The sequence below is a fragment of the Lepisosteus platostomus genome, chromosome 11 (assembly GCF_059453375.1).
Source record: "Lepisosteus platostomus isolate fLepPlt1 chromosome 11, fLepPlt1.hap1, whole genome shotgun sequence".
In the NCBI taxonomy this organism is placed as follows: domain Eukaryota; kingdom Metazoa; phylum Chordata; class Actinopteri; order Semionotiformes; family Lepisosteidae; genus Lepisosteus; species Lepisosteus platostomus.
The window spans coordinates 47,405,329-47,433,296 of record NC_142621.1 but is presented as its reverse complement, the minus strand read 5'-3'; the positions used below and the strand labels follow the sequence as shown (position 1 = coordinate 47,433,296).

Genomic DNA, 27,968 nt, shown 5'->3' with positions numbered 1-27,968 from the left:
TAATTAACTGTGCCTTGGTCAGGGGTAGAGGTCTGGCGTTTTCCAGCCTGCTCTAGATCCTAGCTGTACACGTGGCTAATGATCGGGGAGAGGATGTGTAAGGGGTGGGGGTGGGGGGGGTCTGCGCTCCTGCAGAAGAAATGCAGCCAAAAAGACGCTATTCACCATCGTAGCGAATACAAGCACCCACCCACCCCGGCAAGCAAAGGCACGGCGCACGTCTACGAGCTCCAACTCTTTATTGGAAGAACAAAAAATAGAGACCCTCCACCGCCCCCCTCGGCAGGGCAGCTGGAGATCCCTGCCATCACTTGCGAGCGGCGGATCACGTGACGCGCCCTGAGCTTGGCGAGTCCGACCGCCTGCTCCCACTGTGGACTTCAGTCTGGAGAGCGGAGTCCAGCGGGAGGACAGCACTGCACTGCACTGCACTGCACTGCACTGAACTGCACGGCACGGCACAGCACAGCACAGCACAGCACGGCACGGCACGCCAGCGCCGTCGTTTGGTTGCGTCGGGTCGCCCGGTCAAGAGGGGTGGCCGCCCCTGACTGCAGAATCTCCCCCGCTCGGCTCTCCCGTCTCCCCGAGGCGCCGCTGGAGACGCGCCGCTCCGCTTAACGAGCCCACAGCACGGGAAGCGCGGAGCCGGAGAGCTCCGGGAAAAGGGAAAGATTCTCGGGTATCTTCAAAACCCAGACTGCTTGTGGAAGGTATTCCCCTTGTCGGTTCTGAACGAACACAGCAAACGTTTTGCGGTTGGGTGTGTGTGTTGTTTTTTTAAGACAGAAGGGGTTAGAGCCGTGGCGAATGGTGGTTTCGTCGTTGTGTTTAAACAATGCTCTGCTTTTAAAAGTACTTTTGGTCGCTTAGTTTATCTTGTGTCGGCGAGGCTGTGAACTTTACATCAAGGATATTATAAAGTCGTTAACGTTTAGGTACAGTTTTGAAAAACGAACCTAAAAAATGAAGGTATTTCCGTTCTGGTGTGTTTGTGGTTGCTTTGTCACACCTGGATGTTCCTTATGTCGGTTGTCCAATGGGCTATGTTCACAAATAAAAATTAAACACCTATTTTTTTAGTGACAGGCAGAAATATTAAAACATCATTAAAGACCATATGGGCATCTGTATATCTCCCGAGTTGTGACAGTTTTTACCTGCAGTAGACTTGGGGACTTACAGTCACAGATCACCGCACAAGGTTGCACAGATGCAATTTCGATCTCGTAATAGTGGACCAGCAATGAAGTTGTATTGAGCTAAAGTTGGTAGATTACAGAACACCAAAACCGCGCGTAATTACTAGCGAGAAAAAGATAAATGACTACTTAGGATATTATTTTTTTTCCGAACATGCGTCCAGGCTCTCCGGGATTCTGTTGTGTTTAAACAAAAGCATGTGTCATTAGCTGCTGAATGCGTCTCCTTGTTGCATTTGAATTTTTTTTTTTTGCCAGCAGTCAACTGTTTACAGACTGCTGTTATTCAGGTAACTCTGCTCGGCCTTCAGCCTGTAATAGGGGTCGGAATCACGGGCTGCGGTGCCCAGTGTGGATTCCAGCGCTCGAAGGGCGATCTGTTAATTTAATTAATAATATATATATATGCAAGATGGAAACCCTGTTTTCTCTTTAAAGAAGAAATCTAAACCGTGCAAAAAACCGTGCCTTTTCGAACTGCATGTTAAAAAGGCTAGAATACGCTCAAGACTGCCTGGGAGTATAACTTCAGCACCTTGGACAGCACCCGTATTCAGAAGAAATACCGATAACGTGTACAGTGTCTTCCCTCGTTGTTTCGCTCTTGTCCTTCGGTGTCTTTCCGTTTCTCTCGGTTTCACGCTGCTTTAAATAAACTGTAGAAAGTTAAGGGAATTGTGTGCTATTTTTGTCAGCACCGCTCGATGCCCGCCGATGGTGCAGGGTGGGTGCAGCACTTTCTTTTTCCTCTGCTATAGATTGCTCACGGACTGTTGCCCTGGCCCGCACGAATTATAGCCGAGACAGAAAGCGAGCGGTGTGACAGGAACAGAACGTCCTCTGACACCGCTCGTTTAGCACCGGGACCCGAGTGCGACATGCTGTCCCCAGCTCTGGTTTCAGATGAGCGACGATGAGCAGCGCGCGTTTCTGCCCTTCAGACAAGACAGTAGACACACATCCTGATTCAAAATGTTTCAGAGCAGGGTTAACTGGCTTATAAAACTTGTTATCATGAGGAAAGCAATATCTACACGTGATCTGACGAGCTCTTCTAAATTAGTATGGCAGTGAAGACTTAAATGAGTTATACTTAAAACAGACTGTAAAGTTAATGTGCATTTGGTTGCAGAGGCTAGCTTGTTTTACCAGGTTAAGTTAGAGGTCAGTGGGCCCAGAGAGACAGAATTGATTGATCAGTATGTTCAACAAGAGAACAACTCCCTGAATCCAAACAGTGATATTTTAACACCGTTCCTCAACCACTACCAGGAAAGCTACAGTAGACCGGACAAGCGTCTGCTTTTCAAGCTGGACTGAATCGGGCATCTGCACCCGTAAGTGCAGGTTTTGAATCCAAACCAACACTAAATTATTGATTGTAAAGTCTGCAGGACTTTACAGGTAAAGCACTCTTGTGTCCTATGTAAGGACGGGGGGTTGCTTTATGTGTAATGTAACGTAGTGTAGAAACAAGCTATATTTGTGAATCATTAATTTGAGACACTGTGTACAGTCTCCACTCTCACGGCACAGAATGTTGCTATGCAAGGAAGCTTGACGTTGTGCTCTGTGAAGTGTCTATGCAGAATTGGTTTAAAAAAACGAACCAAGCATGTTATGCTCTATGTTATGCAAATGCTGTTAAAATGGTTTATGCACAGAAACATGCTCTTGGTATCCACGTTTTAACTGGATTTTTATATGTCCAGATTTATAGGTGAGTTTGAAGACATAGGACAGGCCTAGGTAAGAGATTGCTTACTTTAGATTTGACAAGAAATTGAATGCATCCATAAATGCTGGTTCATAACATACTACTAAAAATACTGTTTAAAATCCATTTAATCCTTGAATGAAGGGCAGAATTACAAAAGTGAGTAAAAACAAAGTCATTTCACATCAAGACTTGTGTTTCTCGCTACCTGTTATTTAGCTCATGGACACTGAGGTGCTGGCACATAGAGGCACAGAACAGAACTGTACTGAACACTCTTTACAATCATGGTGAACACCGTCTGTAACTCCCAGACAGCAGAAATGTCAAGTGGCCTTGCAATCAGAGCAGATAAATTATTCACACATGGAATTTCTGCTAATTTTCCAGCTGAAGGGATGTTCTGGGAAATAATTAACTTTGCTTTAATTAAATTATTCTCTGATTATATCACAGTTATTAATGAAGGCGATATCAAACCCACTTTGTATCTTCTGAGTTGCTTCAGAAACGTAAACCCGGTCGGCAGACTCCTTCAGGGAAGGTGACCAAAGCTGATTTTGCTCAAAACCTCCAAAATGTTCACCCTGGCTGACTGCCACTCATGGGCTACCCCCTCCTTCTGTTTTCAGTTCATCCAAAAATGTTTGCTTTATGTTAATTGTGCCTGGCAGTCACATAGTTCTGTGTTAATTTGAAAATAAACAGAACCGCGAGCCAATTTTAACCCACACAGATTCAGACTGAAGACTTTCTAAGTGGGATTTGTTTTTGGTGGCATCTCAAAAGTAAGTCTTATTTGAAGTTCCTAAAATCAACATGACAGTCAACTGGATGTGTGTCTGGGATTATGCAATATGTTGAAAAAACGTTTAAACACATTAAAAAAAAATCAAGAAGACTTCAGGATATTTCGGTATACTTCACAGCCTAGTCACAGCATGCCTGGCTCCTGCTGTTGTTGACAGTGTGCTGAGGTATTCGTTAGCACTCACTGATCCAGCTTTAACTTTGGGGCACATTTTCACACTTACCTTCAGGTTTGTGTCCCGGAATGCATTGATTGGTATTCTGTGCATCTGCTAGTTCTTCTTAAACAGATTTCCTCTTCTGTAGACAATGCAAAGTGGTATTTTGCACATTGTCAAATATCACGGAAAATTACATTTCTGGCTAGGAACTGAAATCTGTTGCATGTTGAAGTGATAAGCCTCCATGCTGGGCTGAAGCAGAAATTAACGGCGGGCTCCTGCCCGGCAGAGGCAGAGGCAGTTGTGCTTCTGGATACAGTATAGGTCCTGAGGGCAGAGTATGTGCCGTGGCTCCATCCTTATCATGATTCCCCACAATTTGCTGCTGTTGCGTGGAACAGGAACGAATTGCCACTTGTTGCCACACTCTCCGTTAGCATCTGCTATTTATGCTTCATTAGCAAAGGAGGTTTAATCGAGTAACAGACAAGGAGTCGTTCAGTTCCCTCCAAGCCTTCCCTTGAGGTACAGTTGAAAAAATGCAGACGGCTCTGAAGCCATTCAGAGAATGAAAGGTCTGTCTTATGTTTCTTGACTGATAAAATGTAAAAAGAACAACGCAAATTAAAGAGCTCTGAAAGTCCCTGGACATACTGTATTATAGGCATGAGCTCTTGCATTATGATGTTTTGCCAGCTGTCTGGCTTTGCCGTGTCAAAAGGAGGTTTGCACTTGTACCCTCTCCTGCTGTCAGTGTCTGTCAGTTCCTAATTAACTCGGTCCTTGAGGGTCTGGCTGTCGGGTGGCCAGCTAGCTTGGATTGAATCTAGTGGTGTCCAGTTGCTCTGGTTCAAATATATTCAACAAGCTGGGTCACTGCTCTGACAGCATTGGGGCTTAATTGAATAGTTGTAGCTTCTTCACTTTTTTCCTAATTATATTTCTGCGATTCCTGATCATTTCTAAGCAGTTCAAACGTTTTGAAAAGATGGTTTTATAAATTTGTTACTCTTTGTTTTCCTTTCACTGTCAAGCAAAGAGAGGAGTTCTGTGTGTGCATTTCCTGAAAGAGCTGATAAGTGCTGTGGACAGAATGAGTCCTGTTTTTTATTAGTAGTCTTCATCGGCACTTTATGTGTCTGTGACATGATGACTGTCTACAGAAGAGCTTAAATGAAGACCCCCTTTGACAGGGGTGTTTTATCTGCAGTAAGAAGCCTGAAAGAAATGGCCATGAAATTCTGCTGGTTTTAACAAATTAGACATTTGCTCTGTGGTTGAGCCCACTGCTATGTTGCATGATTTAAATAACATAAAGGAAAACCTCTTAAATCTTATAAAGCACTAAGAGAGAAGAAAGGATTCAGTTTGCTAAGTAGTTTAAAAGCCTTGCCAGTCATCTTAAAAAGGAAAATGCTTTTGCCCTCAGTGTTTTTAGAGCAAGCCTTTAGAGTCCAGGCAGGACTGGAAAAAGACCAGAGAAGCTTCATTTACTACCCAGAGGAAAACAGATATAAGATTTTTAGGGCCTTGTCTGCAAACATATTGCATAACAACCTTTTCGGGGAAAAAAGACCATTTTATACCTACAGTACATGTCATCTGTACATGGCTTGTTCAGAATGTCAAGGACAAACCATAATTCATACCTTTTTTCAAGTGGTATTTCTCCATTGCAACAAAAAAATCAAACTAGTACCTATTTAAAAATGTGTATTTTGTGCTTTGCCAATATGGATGTGTTCACCTGACACCACCTCCAGGACTTACCATTGAGAGCAAAACAGTACTGTGCAGTACAGTACAGCACACTTTATGGTACTGTACATATACTTGATCACATCTGCCTCTGCTGCAGAAACTAAGTACAAGAAATTCCAGTTTTAGATTATTGAGGTAGTAAAAATGCTGTTTAACAGTGCATATTGTGATGCTACATTAATGGGCGTGAGACATCTTTTTTGCTGGTAAAGCATTTGCAGTCTGTGTTTCCTTCCCCTGGCTTGTTTTCATTCTGCGATCGACATGTCCTTAGTTAGTCTCCTGGGAATTGCTGGCCAGCATTTAGAAGTGGAAAACATTTTTTTTTTGCTCAAGTGCAATATTCTGCAGCCAATCCAAGGACATTCTTAACCTTCAGTTTATTTAAAGGACATTTTGTTGGATTTTGTGCTCTGCAAGGGGAACTTCACTGGAAAGCTTAATGTAATTTCGGGAACTGGGTATTTGCCACCTTTCCTCTGACTGAATCAGGAAAAACGTAGTGTTCAGACATCCCTGTTCTATAATTATGAACTCTGAGTTTGTTTTTTTAAAGGAGAGACAGGGTCTCTGAAACTAAAAACACTGCACATTTCTAAGTATGTTATAGTTGAGATACTGTACAAGTCAAGTCAGTTCAGGGCAGAAGACTTTCTTCTGCACACAGTGTTGTGGCAGCACAGAGGTCAATAAGACTGTTACATCTTGCAGGGCAATACTGTACCACTATAATTTGCTGTGGTGGACTGACATCATAGTCACCAATCAGCATGCTCCGCAAAGGCAAAACAAGCAGGTGTCAAAAGTTTTGTAGGTCAGGAAGTCCTGAGTTCAGTGCTCACATTTATCAGCAGCTCTCCGGCTGCATCAGCTGGGGCTGCCGGCTGCGTCAGCGTGGGGCACACCCCCCCGAGAGGGACAGCAGTTGCCGTTTTCACACCCTCGTGACGTTTCCACAGTCTGGTCGGCCCAAGCCACCTCGTCCCTGGGCGGTTGTGTTCTTCCTGACCTTGCTTCAGAGAGAAAAACACTTTCCCAGGAGACAGGGCCTTGAGACTGCGATCCAGTGAACTAGGTCACGCGCTGCACAGCACTTTCATGCGCTTTGCTGAACACCAGCCCTGTGCTCGTGTGCAAGAGGGCATGAGTCTGGGCACCGGCCCCCCCTTCCTCTCTAGGGAGGAGAACGTCCAGACAGTGATGAGCAGGAGCATGCGGTCAAGTGCGCTGCATGCAAACAGGAGGCAAGACTGCAGCTTCAAAGCATTGCACATACCCATGCAGTGTTCTTGTGAGGCGTGTGTACTACATGTACTACTGTGCTAAAACATTCAATAGTATGTACATCACAGGAATAGGACTATGAATATATATTTCAGTAACAATTTTTTTTACCCTTTCACTGAAGCAGTGCAAAATACATTTAGTGTCATTGAGCCATTGTATCATCTAGAGAACCACCTTTTGATTTCCTTCAGACATTTTTAGGGTAAATGCAAGAAATTCATGTACCCGATGACGGTGTTGCTCCAGCACTTGTGGTTTATCCGTCTTCCAAAAGCAATGCAATGTGAACATCAGCCCATTTAATTAAGCATGCAACAGCTTTAATGTGCACATACAACCTATCTGAGGAATTTGTCTCGAAGGAGCTGTGGTGCTGGATGTTGAGACTCTCCTCCCCCATGAGCTTTCGGTTATTAATGTTTCAAGAGGAGACTGATTTAAATTGCAGGTAAAATGCCCCTCGCCATTAGAGAAGGGGGCATTTTCCTTTTATGTTTCAGCATGGAATTAACCTCTGCTTTTCCCGTTTATACTGTAGTTCGTAGGATATTTTTAATAGTCTGAGAATGTGAATCGCAGTACGAAGAAATGGATGACGATTCCTCCAGTTGTATTAAAACCCTAAAGCAACCCCAATGTGGAGGCACAGACAATGTTTGTGTTTTTATTGGTCTTTGTTAATTGAGCCAGGGCTTTCTGTTGGTTATTTTAAGCAGTGGCAAAGTGGACGTAATTGAATTGGAGCTGATCAGGCCAGAGGCGTGATCATTGAGCAGCGAGAAAGGGGTTGACCTACTTTACATGAAGCCATAGCAGTCGGGCTCACCTCTCTGGGTGGGTCATGAGCAGGGTCTTCAGCAGGAGACCAAGACATCCGCTAGCCTCGCGGACATGAGGACAACATCTTTCTAAAAACATTTAGACAAAAATTCACCCTGTGGTGTTGTTTTATTACAAGTGCTGTTGGCTTTGGGTTGGAAGACAATTCCTGCACAAGTGAGAGCTTATGTCTTTCACAAGATTGATCACACTGTTCCCTTTACACATTAATATTGATGTAAAAGAAATGAACTCATTAGATCATTTAGGTAAGGATTAGAATTTGGTATTGACTCAGTAAGCTTACTGTCCCTCTCAGGTATCTGCCATATTTCTGCAAGAAGAAATATAGAAATAAAACTGAGGTAATACTTTGCTGAGTTAGGATGATGTGCATGACCTATAGCTTGCTTGCTTTTCATCATTTTTATGCTTGCCTTCTGGGTCACTGCAGAGGACTGGACTGTCATTTCTTCATGACTGAGCTGAAGTGCGCAGACCACGGAGGAATTTAAACCAATAAAGAGAAGCACTGAGGCCAGGTCCCTTGTGCACAGGAAGTTCTCCTGGGGTGCTGGTCTCACAGAAACGCGATAACGATCTGGCGCGGAGCTAGTGTCTCTGTCCAGACACAGGACTGGTGAAAGACCACTAAACTCAGCTCTGAGATTTGCCTTCTGAATCAGGCCATTGCCTTCGCAAGACTTTGCCTCAGGTTAGCAGAGCATGAAACTGCCTGCAATTACCCCTTAATCCCATTCCGGTTGAAGTGTGTGAGGCGGTGAGACGTTCCACTTTGTGCGTTTCCTGCAGCCTGACAACGCCCACACACGATGAAGAATTTCAGCGAATCCTTCTTCCCGTTTTAATTGTTTGTTCCCTTAACATCTTGACAGGGTTTATCTCTTACCACTTTCTCCAGGCGCAGATTAACAGGGAAGACATTGTCAAGCCCCTTGCATTGAACAAAATGTACGGATGTACGGATAATTTTCTAATGATAAATTCAAATTCTGCAGCTTCAGGCCAAGAAATTCTAGCAGCATAAGCTTTATTAGCATATGTTATATGCAAATAACAGGGTGGTTAGACCTATACTGTATAACAAATATATATTCAGCAACAAATATTAAATGAAATTTGACCTGCAAACTTGTCTGTGGTGGAGTACTAGATTCACTTCACATCTAGGCGATTGCTACTGTATATCAACAGAGGTGACCAAATATTTAAAAAACCTCCTTCAGTCATGAAATGAAATGACCTTGATCTACACATCCATAAGGGCGGGTGACCAGTCTGCGTGCTGGCTGGCAGGACTGTGGCTTTTACGTTACAGCTCTGACAAGGAGATCCAGGCATGAAGTAACCAGGGTCCTTGGCAACCACATGATGAATCACTTCTGTCATTCTTCTGGGATGCAGAGATGATCAAGGAGAAGCAGAGGCACTCAGAGCAAAACACACTTAACCTGCCAAGACGCGGCGCAGGCAGTCCCATTGTTGGGTTCTAAACCCTTGCAAAACCCGCCTGCCGGAGCCCTCTGTTTGGAGCAGGGCAGGGGCAGTGGTCTGGGAGATGGTATTAAAAGTAAAAAGAAAGTGAAAGATTGATTGTCCTTCTTTTTGCCTCTTTTCCTTCTGACCCAGCTGGGGACTGGAGTAAACTTTGCTTATGGAGTAGCTGCTTTTTTTCTGAAGAACATCTCAATGTATTCTCTTACCTTTAACGAGTGAGGTGTTGGCAGACGGAATCTGTAACTGGGTTCTTTTTTCCTCTGGAGCTGGTGTCTGTGACAGGGTTAATGCTGCGTCCATCATGCTGACATGGTTTGTGGGTGGCTGATGTGTGTGTAGGCGTTGCTTGGTAAAAGTTTGTCACTTCAACACAGCTTGATGCTTGTTTTCAAGACTGTAGTGCGATTGCTTTTTTAAAAAAAAGAAGTACTTTTATTTATTCTTCAGCAGTTTTGTTTTTTTTTATTTTGATTGACTCAGAAGACACAAAGCTGACTGCATTGCTTAAACTAAAACGTTCATTAGGAAAGACAGCGAGCTGGGTGCTGCTGTGCCTCAGTTACAAAGCTCATGCTTCATACTTGAATGCCTTCTCCCATGAACCTGCCTCGGCCTCCAATGATGTCCAAAGGAACATTTCCTGATGGGCTGAATCTGGCACGCTGTCAGCAGTACTCCACTCTTTATCTATTCCCAGTAGAGAGAGAAGGTAGTCAAGCATTGGATCCTGTCATGTTTTAGAACAGTTAACATCTCTTACAGGCTGTACCAGTCAGCTCCTGAAACCATAGCACTGGGGATGCGCTTTGCTCTGTTGTTGCTAGTTTGTTTTGTGACCCACTTTCTCAGTTTAACCTCGATGGCTGAGCGTCAGACAGCCGCCCTGGCTCAGAGTTCCCCATGCCAGGGAGACGGCTGGCAGCTCAGCTGCAGTCTCTCTCCAGCCTGCTTTGACTCGGGCCACCGGTGGACAGAGACGAGCCCTGTGCTCGGATACCAGGGCACGGGCATCTGAGACAAGACCAGCTGACACTGCGTGCTTGAGAGCTGCGTCCTCGTGTTATTAAATTCAATACATTAATAGTATTCATTCAGATTCCTTGATCGGTTTATTTGTTAGCTGGTGCATAACAACATAAGAGAGGTTAAAAGAAGAGCCCTTCTGACCATTAGCAGTTACAGTAATTGATCCCAGGATCTTGTCTAGCTGTGTCTTGAAAGAAACCAAGAATTTGGTATCGACAACATGGCTGGTTAGCTTATTCCACAATCCTGCAGTACACCCCTTTGTATTTAGAGGTACCTCGATTTCAGTGCTCTTTCACGTAGTTTTCACTTACAGTATGTCCTCTGGTTCAGGTTTCGCTGTTTATCGTGTAGAAGTCTGCTGGGTCGACTTTGTTGGTGCTTTTGGGGATTTTGAACAATTGGGTCCCCTTATAGTCTCTGTTCAAGACCTACAGGGATTCAATTCTACAAGCCTGTCTGTGTAGGGTGTTCCTTTATACCCTCAATTGTATCAGTTTATTCCTCTTTGTTCTGTTTTTTATATAGTGTAAAATAGAATAAAAAGGATAGTGTGTGACAAAGAATAAAGGAAATGAATGGCACTGCTATTAATGCAGTAGTGCTAAATAACTGTTCAATATTTTCAATATGGAAAATGTTGTTGCTCTTGTTGAAGAAATAAAAAACAGGGACAACATATGAATTTCCAATTACAAATTTCTTAAACTTCTGCATACTTTTAAAGAGCTCTACATTTCAATGCTTGCACTGGTGCTGACACCTGCACTGCAAAATAGGAATCGATTTTCCGGATTTCAGAAAAGGCACTGGAAAATATTACTGACCATCTGCCCATTGCTTTCTTCTTTGTCCAGATCGTCTCCTCTGCTTCTACCCTCATTATGCTCATGCTTACAATATCTGACAGCAGCGGTGCCTGCCATGCTTTTTAAAGAAGGAGGGGATTAAAGAGACCTTTGCCTGAACTGCTTTCTGAGGAATCCCTGTGGGTTTCTCCATGGGTGTGCACAAAGTTCAAAAGAGCACATGCTCAGAGTGCTTGTCAGAGTTGGAAACAAGATGCACGCACTACAATAGGTCACTTGACGTTTAATCACTGTTTTAACCGTTTTTCAGGATTTAGATGCTTTACCATAAGTGCTGGCATTCACAACCAGTGACCGTGCCCTGTATGTGTACAGTACGTGAAGAAATATGATTGCTGTGCTGGTCTTAAGCACTTTTAACGAGTGTCCATTTGTTAAATGCATCAAAAGCTACAATGTCTGCAATGTAATTCTTTTATTTTAAGAAATAAAATGTCATGCTACTGCGTCATGCCACTGGGGTAGGTATTGGAAATAATTGAGAGGATGCAATCACTGCTGGTATAAAAGCCTGTACTTTTCCAGAATTCATCAGCACCATTGTGCATTGCAGGTACCTGCAGTTTTCCACGAACATGATGGAGTCAGTATATAGACTTACATGATAGATTTATCACATAATACTTCCACTGATAAAAACTACACTTTTTGCCTTGAAGTGGGAATTGCTGCAACATATTATTTTGGTTTCTGGCTTAAATTCAATGATAAGTTGATTCTGCAGTAGTATAATTTTAGACAATAATATTACCTATCAGTTCTGTTCTATCCCCAACATGTGTTAAAATAATCTATATCCCAGTGGTTTTGCACTATTATTTTGGTGAGTGTGAAAAAACAACAGAAATAATTCAGATTTTTTCCCCCATCAATATTGCTCCTTTTTACTGTAAAAAAAGCAAAATAACAATGCAAGATTAGGGGTTCTGTCTCCAACCTTTTCATTAGTTATTAAAGTTAATTATTAATAGTAACCTTTAGGAACAATTACAGAAAATTTCTACATGATGCCCTTCTGATATTGATTCTATATTTATGTTACTAAATTTCAGCTACATGCAATGCATGTAAAATACTAATTTTACAGAAGGCTTTTGTGATACTGTAATAGTTCATTACATACTGTTTTGCTGGATACAGTATATGTTAAGTGTAGAATCATAAATCATTTGACAGATTTCTGGCTCACACATCTCATTAATATGCATATTTATGTAAATGATTTCATTAGTCTCTTCCTCTTCCTGCTGAGTAGGTTTGGTGGCAATATGTCACTGAGACCTCAAGGAGACACAAAACATAATTAGTCATCTTCTTTACTGGGAGCTTCCTAATAAACCATTACAGTATATACCAGTGTGGTGAAAATGTAGGCTATCAGAACAGAAAGATCCACCAACGTATGTAAACTAATAGTTTCCAGATGACTGAGGAGTTAAAAGTCTGGTAAATTATCCAGACTTTATAATATGAACAAGCAAAGCATGGATCTATCAGGAGATTCTGAGAAGAGTAGGTGTAGTTGATAAAGTGCTGATGATAAGATCACATTATTGGCCATATACAATTTCTTGCAATAGGAATTCGTCTTTTTGCATACCCCAGCTTGCTCTCCATGAGACACACAGGCACACAGATGGGGAGAGAGAAGCTTGGGGTCAGAGCGCAGGCTCAGACATTTATATGGTGCCCTTGGAGCAGTTGGGGCTAAAGGCCTCACTCAGGGGCTCAACGGACTAGGATTCCTCTGCCGGCCACAGGATTTAAACCGGCAACCTTCCAGCTACAGGTGCAGATCAATGTGAGGTGTAGCAATATTAATTTTATGGATACAATGGACGAGGAATATTTCTTAACACGAGAGTGCTAATTCACAAATGCACTGCAACTGAGTATAGAACACTATTCTAAGATTTTATTACTGAATTCCTGCTTTAATACAGCGAGGCATATCATCATCATTAATGAATTAAAATGGCAACGCAGTACAGATAATTGATAATATTATGATGTGTGTATTATTAGTAAGGTATACGTAATTAATGTATTAATATATTACAGACCTGTATAACTTCCAAGTTAAAACTACCATATAGTACACTACAGACCAATATCATTACTCAATTCTGACCATAACACAACATTGTAGACCAATATCATTACTCAATTCTGACCATAACACAACATTGTAGACCAATATCATTACTCAATTCTGACCATAACACATCACTGTAGGCCAATATCATTACTCAACTCTGACCATAACACATCACTGTAGGCCAATATCATTACTCAACTCTGACCATTACACTACATTGTAGACCAATATCATTACTCAACTCTGATCATGTACCACACATTATAGACTTATCATTTGCATTTATTTATCAGGCCTTTTTTATCAAAAGCAACTTACATTTGCATCTGTTTATACAGCTCGGCATTTCGCTGGTGCTATTCCAGTATACTAAGTACTTCAGGGGTATAACAACAGTGCCTCATGTGGGAATTTACCTTCCTGTTATAAGTCCAGATGCCTAACCACAGAACCATGCTGCTGTGTCTTACAAACATGGCTAGTGTATATTCCTAAGTGCATTGAAGCACAGAACAGACCACTATCATTACAAAGCTACCAAATTACAAGAAGAGTGCAATTATTTTGTATTGAGTTCATCCCTGATATTCTGAACCACTTCTCCTTGCAGCTCATTTTTCTACCTGAATCCTCTGCTGGATGCTGTGTGGAATGAGCACATGTGGCAGGAAAGCCCTGACGTTGCTGAGCAGCGTGTTTGCTGTGTGTGGTCTGGGGCTGCTGGGCATTGCAGTCAGCACCGACTACTGGCTCTACCTGGAGGAGGGAATCATCCTGCCCCAGAACCAGAGCACAGAGATCAAGATGTCCCTTCACTCGGGATTGTGGAGGGTCTGCTTCCTGGCTGGTGAGTCCATGTCTCCCTTAATAGCTGCTAATGAAATGTGCATGAAATGTATTGTTAACAGTTTGCAATGGCTGCCTCTTCATTTCTTTAGGCTAGTGCTAGACACATAGTTTACATTACTAAAACTGTCGGCATTTGTTCTGCTGTTTTGCATGTTTACTGAAAGATAAAGCTGACAGCAGGCTTACTTGATAATTATTTGCATGGTAAACTGTGCCACCATCCGTGTTAGTGTTTGTATCGATAAGTAAAAGTATTAACATTTTGTGGGTTGCCAATTGTCTTACCTGAATTCTAAGATACCATAGCGTGTTTTTCTTTACTCCCTGGCGGAAACGGGCTTCCATACTTGCCTGTCTTCATTAGTTCTTAGTATGAAATATACCGGTGTGTCTCTGTTCTGCTGTCCTACTTAACAGTTTTAAAAGCAGATGAGGCAGCAATGGAAGGAAAAATTCTAAACAACTGTGACCATTCCTTCAGTCCTCAGAAACGTGTTTTGACTCATTCATAGATTTGGATGCCATTCTTTACATGCTTATCCAGGAGTAGAACTGGTTGGGAATGTTCTACTAATCTTGAGCACTAGTTATAGATTAGTATATAGTCATGGCAATATGTTCTGGTACTGTATGGACACTGATGATCTGTGAATGCTTGTCACCTGGGTCCCTCACCACTCTTCTGAACTTCCCTTTCACCTTTCACCTTTCCCTGGGCTGTTTGCTATTCAACATGTTTCCTCCACAGGAAACATGACTTTAGATTTTGGTCTCAAAATTCAATTAAACCCCAAAACCTGCTTACTGTTTGTCTGATAGATAGTTGTGTTTCCTCAGCTGGGAATCCTTAGAAGCCAAGTGCAGTCTACTTGGGATGACACCCCAAAAACCCAAGAAGCAACATTCATTATTAGAGTTAAGGGGCATTTGTGCTTTATTCCCTCCTTCCCCTCTCTTAGGTTACGCTGGCAATCAGCATAGGCACCTGTCTCAAGCTAATGGTCTCTTTAAAAAACCACATGGGACTCTTTACCTTTAGCAGGGACGTACAATAAGACTGATTAGTAGCATGGTAGCCTTTTCTAAATGCAGCCAAAGACACTAATTTTAATCATTTCCTCTGTAGAAACGCCGGCTACAGACCGAGTCTCCCCCTCCGTTAAACCAGGTATTGACAATGTCTGGCTGGAAGGCTGAGAGGTTTCTGGACTGCAGGCTGCAGTTTGTGATCACGGGGTCTTGTTAAATCCAAACTGGGACAGATCCACAGGTTGACTCGCTTTTGTAGTTATATTGACTCACCCCAGAAATCTGAAACGGCATACGTGTGTGACCCCTGCTAAAATGCATCCTATGCTATGCACAATCTGAAACAACTCCTATAAAAGCACAAGCTAAGGATGAGTGTTCTTTCAGTGTTCCTGGCCCTTTGAGGTGTTACACATGGTCAACCCAAGAATTGCATTAAAAACTGAAAATTACCATTTTTTGGTAAAGATCAGAACCTCAATTTCCATTACAGGGTTGTGGGTTCATGTCAAAGCTCGTGCTTCACTAAATAGTAAGGTTTCTAGAAAATCTCATAGGAACAACAAAGTTTCCTACCTTGAATTTATCTCTAGCTTAATTTGAGCTACAGTATTTCTATCTTGAACCTGTGCCAGGGTTTGTGCTGAGACTCCTTCTCGGAGCCCTGATCTTATTGATTAACCTCTTATTGATTATTGCACTATGTATACATAATGTATTAAAGAGGGAGGTGAGAGAAGCCGTGAGAAGCCTCTTCTGGCCCGCTGCTGTCCGATCTGTCTCTGTTTGCATTGTTAACGAGGTGTCCAGTGACTGAATGATTGAAAGCAGTGCTCTCCCCAAGTGCTGATACTCTGCTGTGTTTTCATTCTGGTGTAGAATGTTAAGAAACTGCTGTGTTTTTGGACGGAACTACAGTATAAATACAGTACATGTTTATCATTAATATGTGAGTTGTGGTAGGCGTATGAGAGAATAGAACACATGAAGTCTGATAAAATCTTTAACCTCATATCCTATGAGGAGGACAGTTTAGGCCTTTATAATTTACTGGATCAAGACTGCCACTATTAAGCTGTTTTCAATTGTTTACAATTCTCACTTCTTTTCTGTTGTGAAACTTGATGCTGATTTTTCCTCATTACACTTCATAAATAATAAATTTATTTTTTCATCCATGTTTGCCCCAGAGGAAAAGCCCAAGTTCAACTTGTTTTCTTTATCCTTTCATTTCAAAGGCATGACTTGGATTTTGTATTGTTACTGTAGCAATAGTAGTTAGGGAACAGAGTTTCAATCAATTTTAGAAGCACTGTCTAATTGAAACGTCAGCTATCTATAAATGTAACCTAAGAGGAGACTTACAGCAAAACAGTGCAATGATGTTTCCCTAAAATCTCCAGAAAATGTGAGAACTATATTTTCTACTGCTACTTTAAGATGCAGACTAGACTTTCAGATTATCAGGAAATGTCTTTGCTTTTCTTCAGGCTTCTTGAAACATATGCAGTGATCAACTAATAGGGCAACTAGACATAAAGCAAAAGTTAAAATCCTCACTCAACTGTTTTAAAGGCATCATGCTTCAGTATAAATAGACATCCTGCAATGCTATCATCTCAGCTCAGATGATGAGCATCCTAAGCCCCTCAGGGCTTGCAGTTTGAGATTGCTAAAATCACCATGGAGAAGAGGCTGAGATCTTTATCCAATAATACAGTATGGTGTCAGAGTCTCCACAGCACCAGCATGGTTCACTGATGTGAAAAGAAAGTCTTTCTCCTCGGTGAATATTAAAGCGAACACTGCGCTACTCCTCATCATTATGAAATCAAGAATGCTGTTGTGAAAAACATCTGTCCTTCCATTTTCTTACCCCTTCACCCAATTCAGGGTCATAGGACATCCAGCATGGATAAGGTGTAATACACCCTGGATGGGTTGCTAGTCCATCACAGGGCACACACACACACACACACACACACACACACACACACACACACACACACACACACACACACACACACACACACACACACACACACACACACACACACACACACCAAGGACAGTTGTCCCTGAAGCCAATTCATTTTCCAGAATGTCTTTGGACTATGGGAGGAAACCTGAGCACATGCAGGAAACCCACACAAACGCAGGTAACACACACACAAACTCCACACAGCGAGTACCCCAGGAATAGAACCCAAGGCCCCAGAACTGTGAGGCTGCAAAGCTAACCACTGCATCTCCGTTCTGCCTTTTTCCCAATGTAAAACAAATACAACCAAAATATGCATCAAGCCCATGTCGGTGCAGGATATTGTCCTGCGGCTCAGTTTTATTCTACTTACTTTGCACTGTCCTGAGACATTCGGGTTGCATCTAAAACTTAATGATTAACTTAATTAATGATATACAGTCTTGAAATGCTGCACACCCAATGACATTAAAAAATGGACACATATTCATAAGAGATGTGCAGTGATTGCTAACCTAGTGGGGGTCACAAATGGAAATTTAAGGCCTAAAAAGGTGAAAAGTAGAGAAGAAGCATTGAAGATAAAATTAGGAGACATTTCTTGATGCAAAGTTTAGCCGAGGTCTAGAATTCACTATAGTTCTATAGTATTCACTACACCAAGTTGTTGAATTAGATTCTCCTCAAAGAAGCAGCTCTACAAGTTTCTGGGATCCGTTTAGATATTAACAATTAACTTAATTAAGCAACATGGGCCTACCTCTATTTGTGGAACTTCTTATGATCCTGTGTTTTAATAGAAATTAGACAAGTTTAAGAAAGAAAATTGAAGTGTGAAGTCACTGAGCTTCAATACAAAAGATCTCAGACCTCAGCCCAGTGAAGCAAGACCTAGTAGCTTCAGTCAGGGGAAGCCTGACTGCTTCATTTGGATTCGTCCTCCAAGCGTCTCACTTCACTGCACAGGAGTAACAAGGCCTAAATTAACTCTGCAGAGCAAAGACTTAACACACAATGAAAGCGGGGGGAAAGAAACGGGCCCAGAACTTGAAGGACGCTCGCTGAGAGAGAGGTCAGCTTGACGGAGATGCAGCGCACAGTGCAAGACTTGGAGCTCATTATGGTTGCAGCTGGAAACACAGCCATGTCATGACAAGCAGACTCTGGGCCTCACTGGAGCTGAGCAGATCTTGTGGAAGCAATTTATTTAGATAACCCTCCCCCGTCTGTTGCACTGCGCTACCATCTCACAACTTAATCATCGCCTTGCAAGGTGTTATGTGGGCAACGTGCTACAAGCTGTTGTCATACTTCACCTAACTTTTGATGTGACCAGCAAAATGCTGATTGCTAGCTGGCACATGGAGAATTGCTCTTGTTAAAAACCACAGAAAAGGATATTACCGCGATAGCACCATACTGTATGACTCTGACGTTTAAATATGCTACAATCCAAGCACCGCTGTCATGTTCAATATAAGGCATTTTGTTGTGAAGCTTAAGATCAAGATCTCGAGGGTCATGCTTGGGGAGATGAAATGATCTGTGTGTAGTGGCTGGAATAAAGAAAATAACACCCTTCTGTTTATTGTGTAAACTAAAATAGAGTGGCAGTGAACAGTGTGGGAAAGCATGACTACAGAACAGAAGCATGTAAAGTCACAGTAACTGTGTTAAACTGGCATGCATGTAGGTTTTAGTATATTCAGGTGCAACATTAGTTTATTCATTGTAATTCTTGGGGGTGTCAAGGGCAAAGGATTTGATTCATGAAAGTGTTTCTGGCAGTGCATTTTATTTGTTCAATTGATGTTACTCATATGTTCTGTATTTTCAAAATCTAAAAGTTGAGATTTTTTTTGTATATTTGGTCAGTTGAAAACAATATCACTTCACTGTTGCTTTATGAGCTTCCTCTTAACACTAAAAACACTCATGCAAGCAACTCTGGCTTTCTTGCTCTGACTTGGGCTGTTCCTGTTGTGGCACGTAGGTTCTACATGTGTCTAAGCTGCCTGTCACCTGTGCTGAAACAATTTCTGCTTTGTGTTGCCTGTCTCTCAGGGGAGGAAAGGGGACGGTGCTTCACGATAGAATATATCATGCCAATGAATGTACAGATGACATCTGAGTCTACAGTCAGTGTGCTAAGTGAGTGATGATTTATTCTTACTGTATATGTTTGCTTATGCATTTGAAGCTTTCATGAAACACTTTCAGTGAAACCTCCCTAATAAAACGCTGGTGTTTTTACAAAACAATCTGTTCAAATTTATTTAATTCTGCTATAAGCTGCTGTAATGCAGCTGCTGTAATGCAAACTAACACATTTTACAATGTTCCTCCACACTGTGCTTTGAAACAGTGCCCTCCTGTGGTGAAGGTGCAGTAGGTCAGCGTTGAGACCAACAAACAGTAATGTGCAACACTAGCAAAGATCCATCCCTTTCTCACCCTCTGAAGTATTAATTGGAAACATTTCCCCTGAATAGTTATTGATTCAAATATGTTAAGCTGCTTTGTGAAATTACCCTAAACTCAAGCAACACTGCAAGGTAGATTGTGGATTTTAGCATCCATTGCAGTAAACTGATCATGATTTATCGACATGGGATTATTGTCATCAATGATCATGTTTTATCGATATCAGTTCAGATCTCTGTAATGTTTTTACAGAGCAGTGCGATTTTAATTAGGCAGATATCGGTCTAAATGAAGACGTCAAAGGTGGAACTGTGTGAGAGATAAGAAAATTCTAATTGATTCTCTTTGTGACAGATTCCTGTACAGAAATGTCAGTTCAGCCGGCTTCAAAATGGCATGAAGCTCAAAAGGCCTCACTGTGTCTCCTGTAACTTATCTCTTAATTACGCTTTATCTGTTCTGGCTTGAAGCACGTTGAGATCGCATGTCTGCAATAACCTACCAGTGTAAACAAGGTCCTGCTCCTGCTCCTCTTTCCTGTCCTCAGGAATGAAACATTTGTTCAATTTTCATGGAGGAACATATACATGTGTTTTCAGTACGATAAGTTTTTCATCCGTCTCATTGCAATAGCTTTATCCGAGAGCTGCAATCTCAACCAGGTCTTGCTCTTCGGAACCAGGAGGATGATCTCCTTCAGATGTATCCTTTACCAACACCTCTCCTAGGAGTTTCCTCTAGCTCTAGATCCAGAACCTGACATGCGCTCACTTCTTCCCACTGCTCTTCCAAGGGCTTATCACAAGCATGCTGACTTCCTGTTTAATGGGAGAAGTCCCTCTTGGGAGGGTAGGCTGGCGTCGGGAGGTTGGGGTTGTGCTCCTCCACTCTGGGATCACGCCAGACAGAAATTCCTGTAACTGCCCACCCATGGGGGTGGAGGGGGACAGCATGTGCCTGGAGAGAAAACCAGTCTGGGTACCAGAGGGGGCATTTTTTAACACAGCTTTCCCGTGGTTTCTTATCGTGTTCCTGCAAAAAAAGCTGAAACACACAGAAGGCTGTTTGCTGCTTGAAGACACCCGAGATCACTCACCTATGATCTGAACCTCACAGTGCCTTCTTCCTTTCTTTCTTACCAAAAAACAAAACACACATTGAAAATCTACCTCTACCATGCATGTCAAAAGCTCACTCCCTATAATATTTATCCCTTTATTTTTATTCTGTTGATGCATTTTTGCACATAACCCGTTACCTTTTTGTTGTTTTGCACATTGCCTGTTGTTTTTTTTTGCACATCGTCTGTATTTGTTTTTTGCACACTGCCTGTTGTCTCTGTCTTTCTTTTGCTACACAATTGTATTGTTGTTGTTGTTGTTTTTTTTTTCTCTTTGTACTACTTATGTCCGAGAGCTAGCTAAGTAGCATTTCGTTACACCATATACTCATGTATATGAGTGTAATGACAATAAACTTAAAACTTGAACTTGAGTCTTTCGAGTGCCATCTCTCTGGATAGCCTCTTAAACGACACCACGTTGCAGACTTCGTTTTATCCCTCAGACCGAAGGCACTGAAACAGCCACACCAGGAGCTGGAGCACCGCTGCTCCAGGGCCGTTCACACCCTGTGGGCAGCTGTGTAGAGACAGAGCTACTGAAAAAGATGGCCGACACTGCTGTGGTGGAGAGTAATACATTTCTCCACAGGTGCCTGGTAAACAATTTGGGAACCTTGTCTGCAGTTGCATGGGGTCACGAGTGGAGCTACACTATTACTCTTCGATCTTCAACTCCGTTTCCTGTAATTAAATACACACAAATACCCTGGCACCTTAAAATGTAAACTACTTTGTATGCACCTACTTTTTATATATCAGAATTTATGTATTTATTTACCTTTGTGTAATACTTTAGCGTGGGTGTCAAATGTATTATTTCTTCTACTGTGTATTTTTTCTTTACAATATTTTAGATGTGAACTTGATTTTAATGAGAAATGGACTTGATATGCTCAGCAGATGCCATTGTCCAGAGTGCCTGGACTGTGGCCGCGGGCATGTCAGCGGGCGCCTGGTGCTGCTGCACACGCCGCAGTGGACTCCAGGGGAGCCAGCCTGTGACTCCTCGCCACGCTGACCCTGTGTCCTCTCTCCTCCAGAGATGATCCGCTCGGCCACCCCCTTCCCACTGGTCAGCCTGTTCTTCATGTTCATCGGCTTCGTCCTCAACAACATCGGCCACATCCGCCCCCACCGGACGATCCTGGCCTTCGTCTCCGGCATCTTCTTCATCCTGTCTGGTGAGCCTCTGCCGGCCTCTACCTGTAATCCTCCCATTATTGGCAAATTACTATTCCGACATTTAGATTGATTTCCGTCTTCATCCGCATTTTAATTGGTCCCGAAGATTGATACCGAGATGTGAACAAATATCTCGCTAATCATTTACTGACCCAAATATTTTATTTTAATCATGAATTGGCAACAGTTATAAAACCAACTGCTTGGCATATAAAATGTATATATATAGTTTTTACGCCAATATATATAGAGGAATCCTACTCCATTGGGCCCCTGAGCAATGCCCTTCACCCCAACTGCTCCAGGGGCGCCGTATAAATGGCCGACCCTGCGCTCTGACCCCCAGCTTCTCTCCCTGTCTGTGTGTCTCATGGGGAGCAAGCTGGGGTCTGAGAAAAGAGGAATTCCTAATACAAGAAATTGTATATGGCCAATAAAGTGATCTTATCTTATACATATTTCCTTTCCAGAAAATGTGTCGTCTTGCTGTGCATAGCTAAAACAGCTCCATGCTTAAACTTCCTGCATGTTGTACTGTGCATCTGACTGTGTAGTTTGTGGAGCCCTTTAATAGGGATTAGCACACTTACAGAGAGCAAGCCTGTTAACCTCTTCTTTTGCGGGCGGGTTTAACCTGGCCTCCTAGAGAATCACCACATCGCTGTGTGCTCAATGGTAGGATTAATGAGCACATTTCACTTAGACTCAGGCTCTGCTGTATTGTTTCAAGAGATTTACACTTCCAGTGTTCACAGCTGTCACCACTGGCACATGGCTTATATCCCGGTGAAGTCTGTTGGCTCTTGACTAATGACTAAGGTGGTGCCCCCTGCTGGAAGCAGGCCAGACTCACTGCAGCACCTCATAAGACACTTCTTCTGTATACTGAGCGCTCCTTCTAAACTCTTCCCTGTCTCTGTGAACCAGGCCTGTCCCTAGTTGTTGGATTGGTGTTGTACATATCCAGCATCAACGATGAAATGTTAAACAGAACAAAGGACAACGAGGCCTATTTCAGCTACAAGTATGGCTGGTCCTTCGCATTCGCTGCCATATCCTTCCTGTTAACGGAGGTAAGTGCTCCTTCCTGTTTTGGGTCTGTGGATCGCAAAGAGCCGTTTCCACAGCTCTCGCCTGACCGAGCCTCCTTGTCTTTCAACTGTGCTGCAGTAAGGTTTGCCAGCCCACTGCCAGTGCCAACCACAGGACACAGTCTGACCTTTTAGCTGTTCTGTTAATGCCCTTTCCTTTTTACAAGACGACAAGGAAAAAAAAGGCGTTATTACAGTAAAGCCACAGTAACCAAAATCAATCCTGCCCTATGCAAAAAGAATCCATTTGGAAAGCCCTATCCCAACCGTTACCCTTGGGATTAGATTCACACTCGAGTCATCATCTGCACTCTGTCCAGCTCCGGGGACAGAGTGCCGTCTGACTAAATTTCTGCCATTCTGCCATGTGTACTGGGCATGCCCACTGCTGGAGATCGAGGGGTCACCTGGCTTTTATTGGGAATGAGAACATCTTAACAGACTAATTATTGCATACCTAGTACTATACTGAACCAAATACTGACTCGGTTGGTCTGGACAGCCACTGGTCCCAATCCAAACCGGTCTTTCATCTCTGTATAAAACCCTGCTCCCCAGGAGTGAGGGGCACCGTCGTTATGAAATATCGACCTCATCTGTGTATATAATACCTTGATGGGTCCCTTACAACTTGACTTCAGATGATTCCCCCCCTAAAAGTTACCAATGCCAGTGAAAGGGAAACACCCCATGTGGGACGGGAACCGCATGGAGGGGAGAGAAGTGTCAGTGGGAGGCGCTGGCCGCCCTGCATGCTCCGCAACTGATTTCCCGGCTCTGTGCCCTGTTGGCAGAGCGCCGGCGTGATGTCGGTGTACCTGTTCATGAAGAGGTACACGGCCGAGGAGATCTACCGGCCGCACCCCGGCTTCTACCGGCCGCGGCTCAGCAACTGCTCCGACTACTCCGGCCAGTTCCTGCACCCCGACGCCTGGGTGCGCGGGCGCAGCCCCTCCGACATCTCCAGCGAGGCGTCCCTGCAGATGAACTCCAACTACCCGGCCCTCCTCAAGTGCCCCGACTACGACCAGATGTCCTCCTCGCCCTGCTGAGCTGGGGGGGGGAGGGAGGGGGGGTGGGCGGCGAGCAGGTAAGGGCAGGGGGAGCTTAGCAGCCGGCGATCGGCGCTGCCAACCACGCGTCCGATTACATGTGCCAGGAGAGGGGAGACGATGCCTTTTTCTGTACGTCTGTGTGTGCGCGTGTGTGTGTGTGTTTGATTTGATTCTGATCCCGTGATCGTGCGGCACGCGCCTGGCCTGCCAACGGGGGCGAGCCCAGCCCGGGGGGAGAGCAGGTCGCGTCCACAGTAAGAAGACCGCGCACGGCGACGCAGACGCTCCTCCGGGCCTTCTCGCATTCATGCCGGCACGACAGAGATTCGAGTGTTTGTGTTAATCCAGCGAAAGATGCTTCGTGAAAGTGCCACGGTACCGTTTGTCAGCTGCTCAAACATCAGCGCTTAAACGTTTTCTGCAAAGGAGTGACGGCAAGAGCTTGAGTCACACTGCAGTCAAAAACCATTTCGCTTTCGATTCTCTGTTCCAACTTTAATTTGTAGGTGGGGAGAGTTTCTTTGGCATAAAAGTATTATTTTTGTAAATGAACACAGTATTACATTGCATTTACTAAATGTACATGTTTAAACATCCACCTTAGGCAAGGTGCTTATAAACGGCAAAATGTGCAAACAGCCAAGTTGGTCTAAACCAAGGGTAGACTGTATTTGTGTCAATACCTTCAAGCGTTTGTTATAGACCACATTGTATCATGATATTAATATAATGATGACTGGTAAATCTACAGCTCTTTATTTTAACACTTATCATAAATCGTTCTTTTAAGGATCCCCTTCTAACAGTAAAACACCATTCTGAAAGCACTTTGCTGTTTCAGTGCAGGCAGGTCTATGCCGACAGCAGAACGAGGCAGAAATACGGCACTGACAGACACCATTGTTGAGTTTCTACAAAAGTACTATGCGACTTGGTGCATTTTCGTTACCTACAGTATTAAAAATAAACAAAATCCAGCATACTTTAAAATGCAGATTTTACTAGCATAAGTTTAAATGTAATTATGTGTAATACTTTTGAAGGGATATAAATACAACACATAGTATATAAAAATTAGTATTTATACTTTGGATGTGCTGCAAACATGCTAATCGCATGTACAGACCCATTGAAATGTAAGTATTACAGAACACCAGAGGATATATGGACTCTGTGGCAGGTCAACATTTCTTTAACATGAATTCTTGCAATAGAACAACTACATAGTAATTTTATATTGATGCAATTACAACTCATGTGCTCCAACCTACAGTAGCATTCGCAGGCACTGACTTCGTTGTGCTTTAATGGGATTTTCAACAAAAAGGGAACGGTTCATAATTCTGCACAGTAGCTGAAGTTGGACCGATTTCAGTCTGATTTATCAGTCACAATGTAGTAAGATGTTTTTTAAACATGGCAATGATTTACTTAGGAAGCTGGAGGAATTAAATTTTTCTTACGTTCTTGTGTTTTTAGCAAAGCTGCAAGTTTGTTTTTACATTGTTTTAAAACATTTTTTGTATGGTTTAAGTTTGCCTCTGTTATTTAATGTATTTTTTTCTGAAGTAGAGGACAGATAGCCCCAATATTCACACAAAGCCAAACACCATCTCCTGCTTCCTCCACTGTTCTGACCTTAACCTTCACCCTTCACTGTATTAATACACTTTCTCTGTACAAGGAGAAGAGTTAGTGCTGGGCCTTCTGCAGGCAGAAGGGTGGCGGACTAACCTGTAATTCACTTGTTTGGCTTCTCAGTCATACTCTGTTTTGACATGTGGGTGGAATTTCATACGGCTGCTGAACGTGAACTCACATCCGCCAGAGATTTCCACCTCCTCCACGCTTTAAGGTCTGGAGCGCAGCAGGTTTTCTAGTTGTCCTTACGGTACACACTGCTCGTCATCGGGGAGAAAGGAGAAACGAAACCAGTTAAGGTGTATTACGTGGCCTTATGCCGTTGATGTAGAAACCTGTTGGAATGTCGGCTCCAAGGTTCGGCATTTGAAAGCCCAGACCTATACCTGTTTATTGCTACAGGATCCCACAACATTTATCCAGACTTAATTGTGCATTTTCCTGTTAGCGTTTATCATTGTCCACAAACGCTCCACAGAGATTTACACAAATGAGGCCCTCAGGTCATCGTTACACTGCTCCTTTGAGGCAAGCAGTGCCCCTCAAGTCTACAGCTATGAGCTCTTAATGCAGTGCTGGTTTGAGACACAGGTACGTTTTTCTTCCATTTAAACTTCTTTTAATACTAATAATTTACAATTGTTTCTTTTCCGAATTCCACATCAACCCATTCCTATTCCTTTTTTCTCATTTCAAAACCTTCTCTGGGAGGTTTTTGTTTTTATGTCCCGTCAAACCATTTTTTTTCTGCAGTCTTAATATTGAATTCTAATACTCTATTTTTCTCATTTTAAAATGGGTTTGTTCAATGATGTGTATATAAAAAGACGTGTATATATATTAAGCATAGACTTTTATATAAGCTTACAGCAGTTGTAGATGGTTTTAATATTTTGTAAGCACACTTGGAGCAACGAATCTGTAACCTTATCAGTATGCTTGTAATAGCTGCTTTCCATTTTGCAGTGCATATTTTCAGAATGTGAGCTTTTGCACATGTTGTAATTAAATACAGTACTGTAGAAAGTATATAACGTTTGGGAAACAAATACTGTTGTTCTGGTTGTTCTTTTTACAAGCAGTCATTTTAGACTGTTATTGTACATTTCTGTTTCTAAGAAATAAAGTAACATTGTTGTGTTTATTAGTGCATTTTGCTAGTGGAATAATCATTATTTCATAGCTCAGAAGACAGAATTATGCAGACCTGTATGCCCTGTATTGAATCCAAGTATACATACTAGTATCATGTATTAAATTAAATCACTACAGCTTGCTAGGATAAACACATGTTCAAGACACTAGGAGACGCATCACTGATAACTATGCACAGCATAACAAACAGTATTTACCAAATATATTAAATGAACAGTATCACAGTGCCAGTACTGTAATTGAGTGCAGCTCTACACAGAGATGCAGGTGCAAAGAGGGTTTAAGTCAGTATTATCTCTGACACCCTGAGGAGGCTCTAAATCAAGGGAACTGAAGGCTATGAAGAATGTTTACAGTATGTTTTCTTTTTATCAGTTTTGAACATCACTTTCCCAGAACAGCTCGGAGATCTACTGTAGATTCTTACACTGTTTGCCTAAATAAATATAATGTAGACATTTTTAAAAAAAAATCTGTCAGTTTACGAAACTAAAACGATCTTTGTTACTTCAGAGTGGTACGGTATATTGTGCACATTTGCAATTAACCAAACAAATGCTACATTCATGGGTAAATGTGATTATTTATGCAATTAATTATCACATAAACAGAATGTATCAAACTACCCAAACAACCCGAATAGATTCTCCAGTACTTCTGGAGGTTCTGTGAAAGGTTTTTAAAATTACACCAAAATAAAATGAATTAATATACAACATGCATAAACCCCTATTAAACCTTCAACAGTTTGACGCAAACCTCCACTAGAATTGTAGGCTTTTAAAATCGTATATAATGGAATTGCGTCTTTAACTCATAATTTGTGTCGATTGAATTGTCACTAAATAGGTAAGTAAGGAAAATGGGGCTGTTGTTTTCCACTCCATTAAAAGTCTCTTCACTTTCATCAGCACACATGACGACTCCTGCTTCACAGAGACCGACACCGGGAATAAACACCCATCCCCTTCTGAAGCTGGAGCTCCTGCTTCAGACCTATTTAAATGCTTTAGACAAACACTTTAATGCTACTCAGAGCTGTAGTTTTGTTGAGCTGAGGGCTTCAAAAGAATTATCTTTGACCTTTTCCCCTGATCAGACAGCTGTCTGGTCCATTTGTGTTCTGCGGCGAAGTGGGACAGACCATCAACGCGCCCCTTGGACTAAATC

At 42.5% G+C, this 27,968-nt stretch overlaps 1 protein-coding gene across 2 annotated transcripts; it reads left to right on the top strand.

The window, feature by feature from the left end:
• Positions 1–105: 105 nt before the first annotated feature.
• Positions 106–26,795, top strand: LOC148652887 (voltage-dependent calcium channel gamma-5 subunit). 2 transcript variants are annotated; one of them, XM_088600127.1, is made up of 7 exons: positions 112–713; positions 13,879–14,115; positions 15,244–15,285; positions 19,192–19,278; positions 21,715–21,855; positions 22,784–22,929; positions 23,742–26,795. In XM_088600127.1, the coding sequence occupies exons 2-7, from the start codon at positions 13,908–13,910 to the stop codon at positions 23,997–23,999; spliced, it is 882 nt and encodes a 293-aa protein (XP_088456253.1). In that variant the 5' UTR covers positions 112–713; positions 13,879–13,907; the 3' UTR covers positions 24,000–26,795. The 2 variants fall into 2 exon arrangements, with proteins under 2 accessions (XP_088456254.1, XP_088456253.1); XM_088600128.1 differs by lacking the exon at positions 15,244–15,285 and having other exon boundaries at positions 106–713.
• Positions 26,796–27,968: the final 1,173 nt, after the last annotated feature.

Coding starts and splice junctions, on each gene's coding strand:
- LOC148652887 (XM_088600127.1), top strand. CDS start 13,908: ATGCTGTGTGGAATGAGCACATGTGGCAGGAAAGCCCTGACGTTGCTG. Junction 14,116..15,243: donor GAGGGTCTGCTTCCTGGCTG/GTGAGTCCATGT, acceptor TTTCCTCTGTAG/AAACGCCGGCTACAGACCGA. Junction 22,930..23,741: donor TATCCTTCCTGTTAACGGAG/GTAAGTGCTCCT, acceptor CCCTGTTGGCAG/AGCGCCGGCGTGATGTCGGT.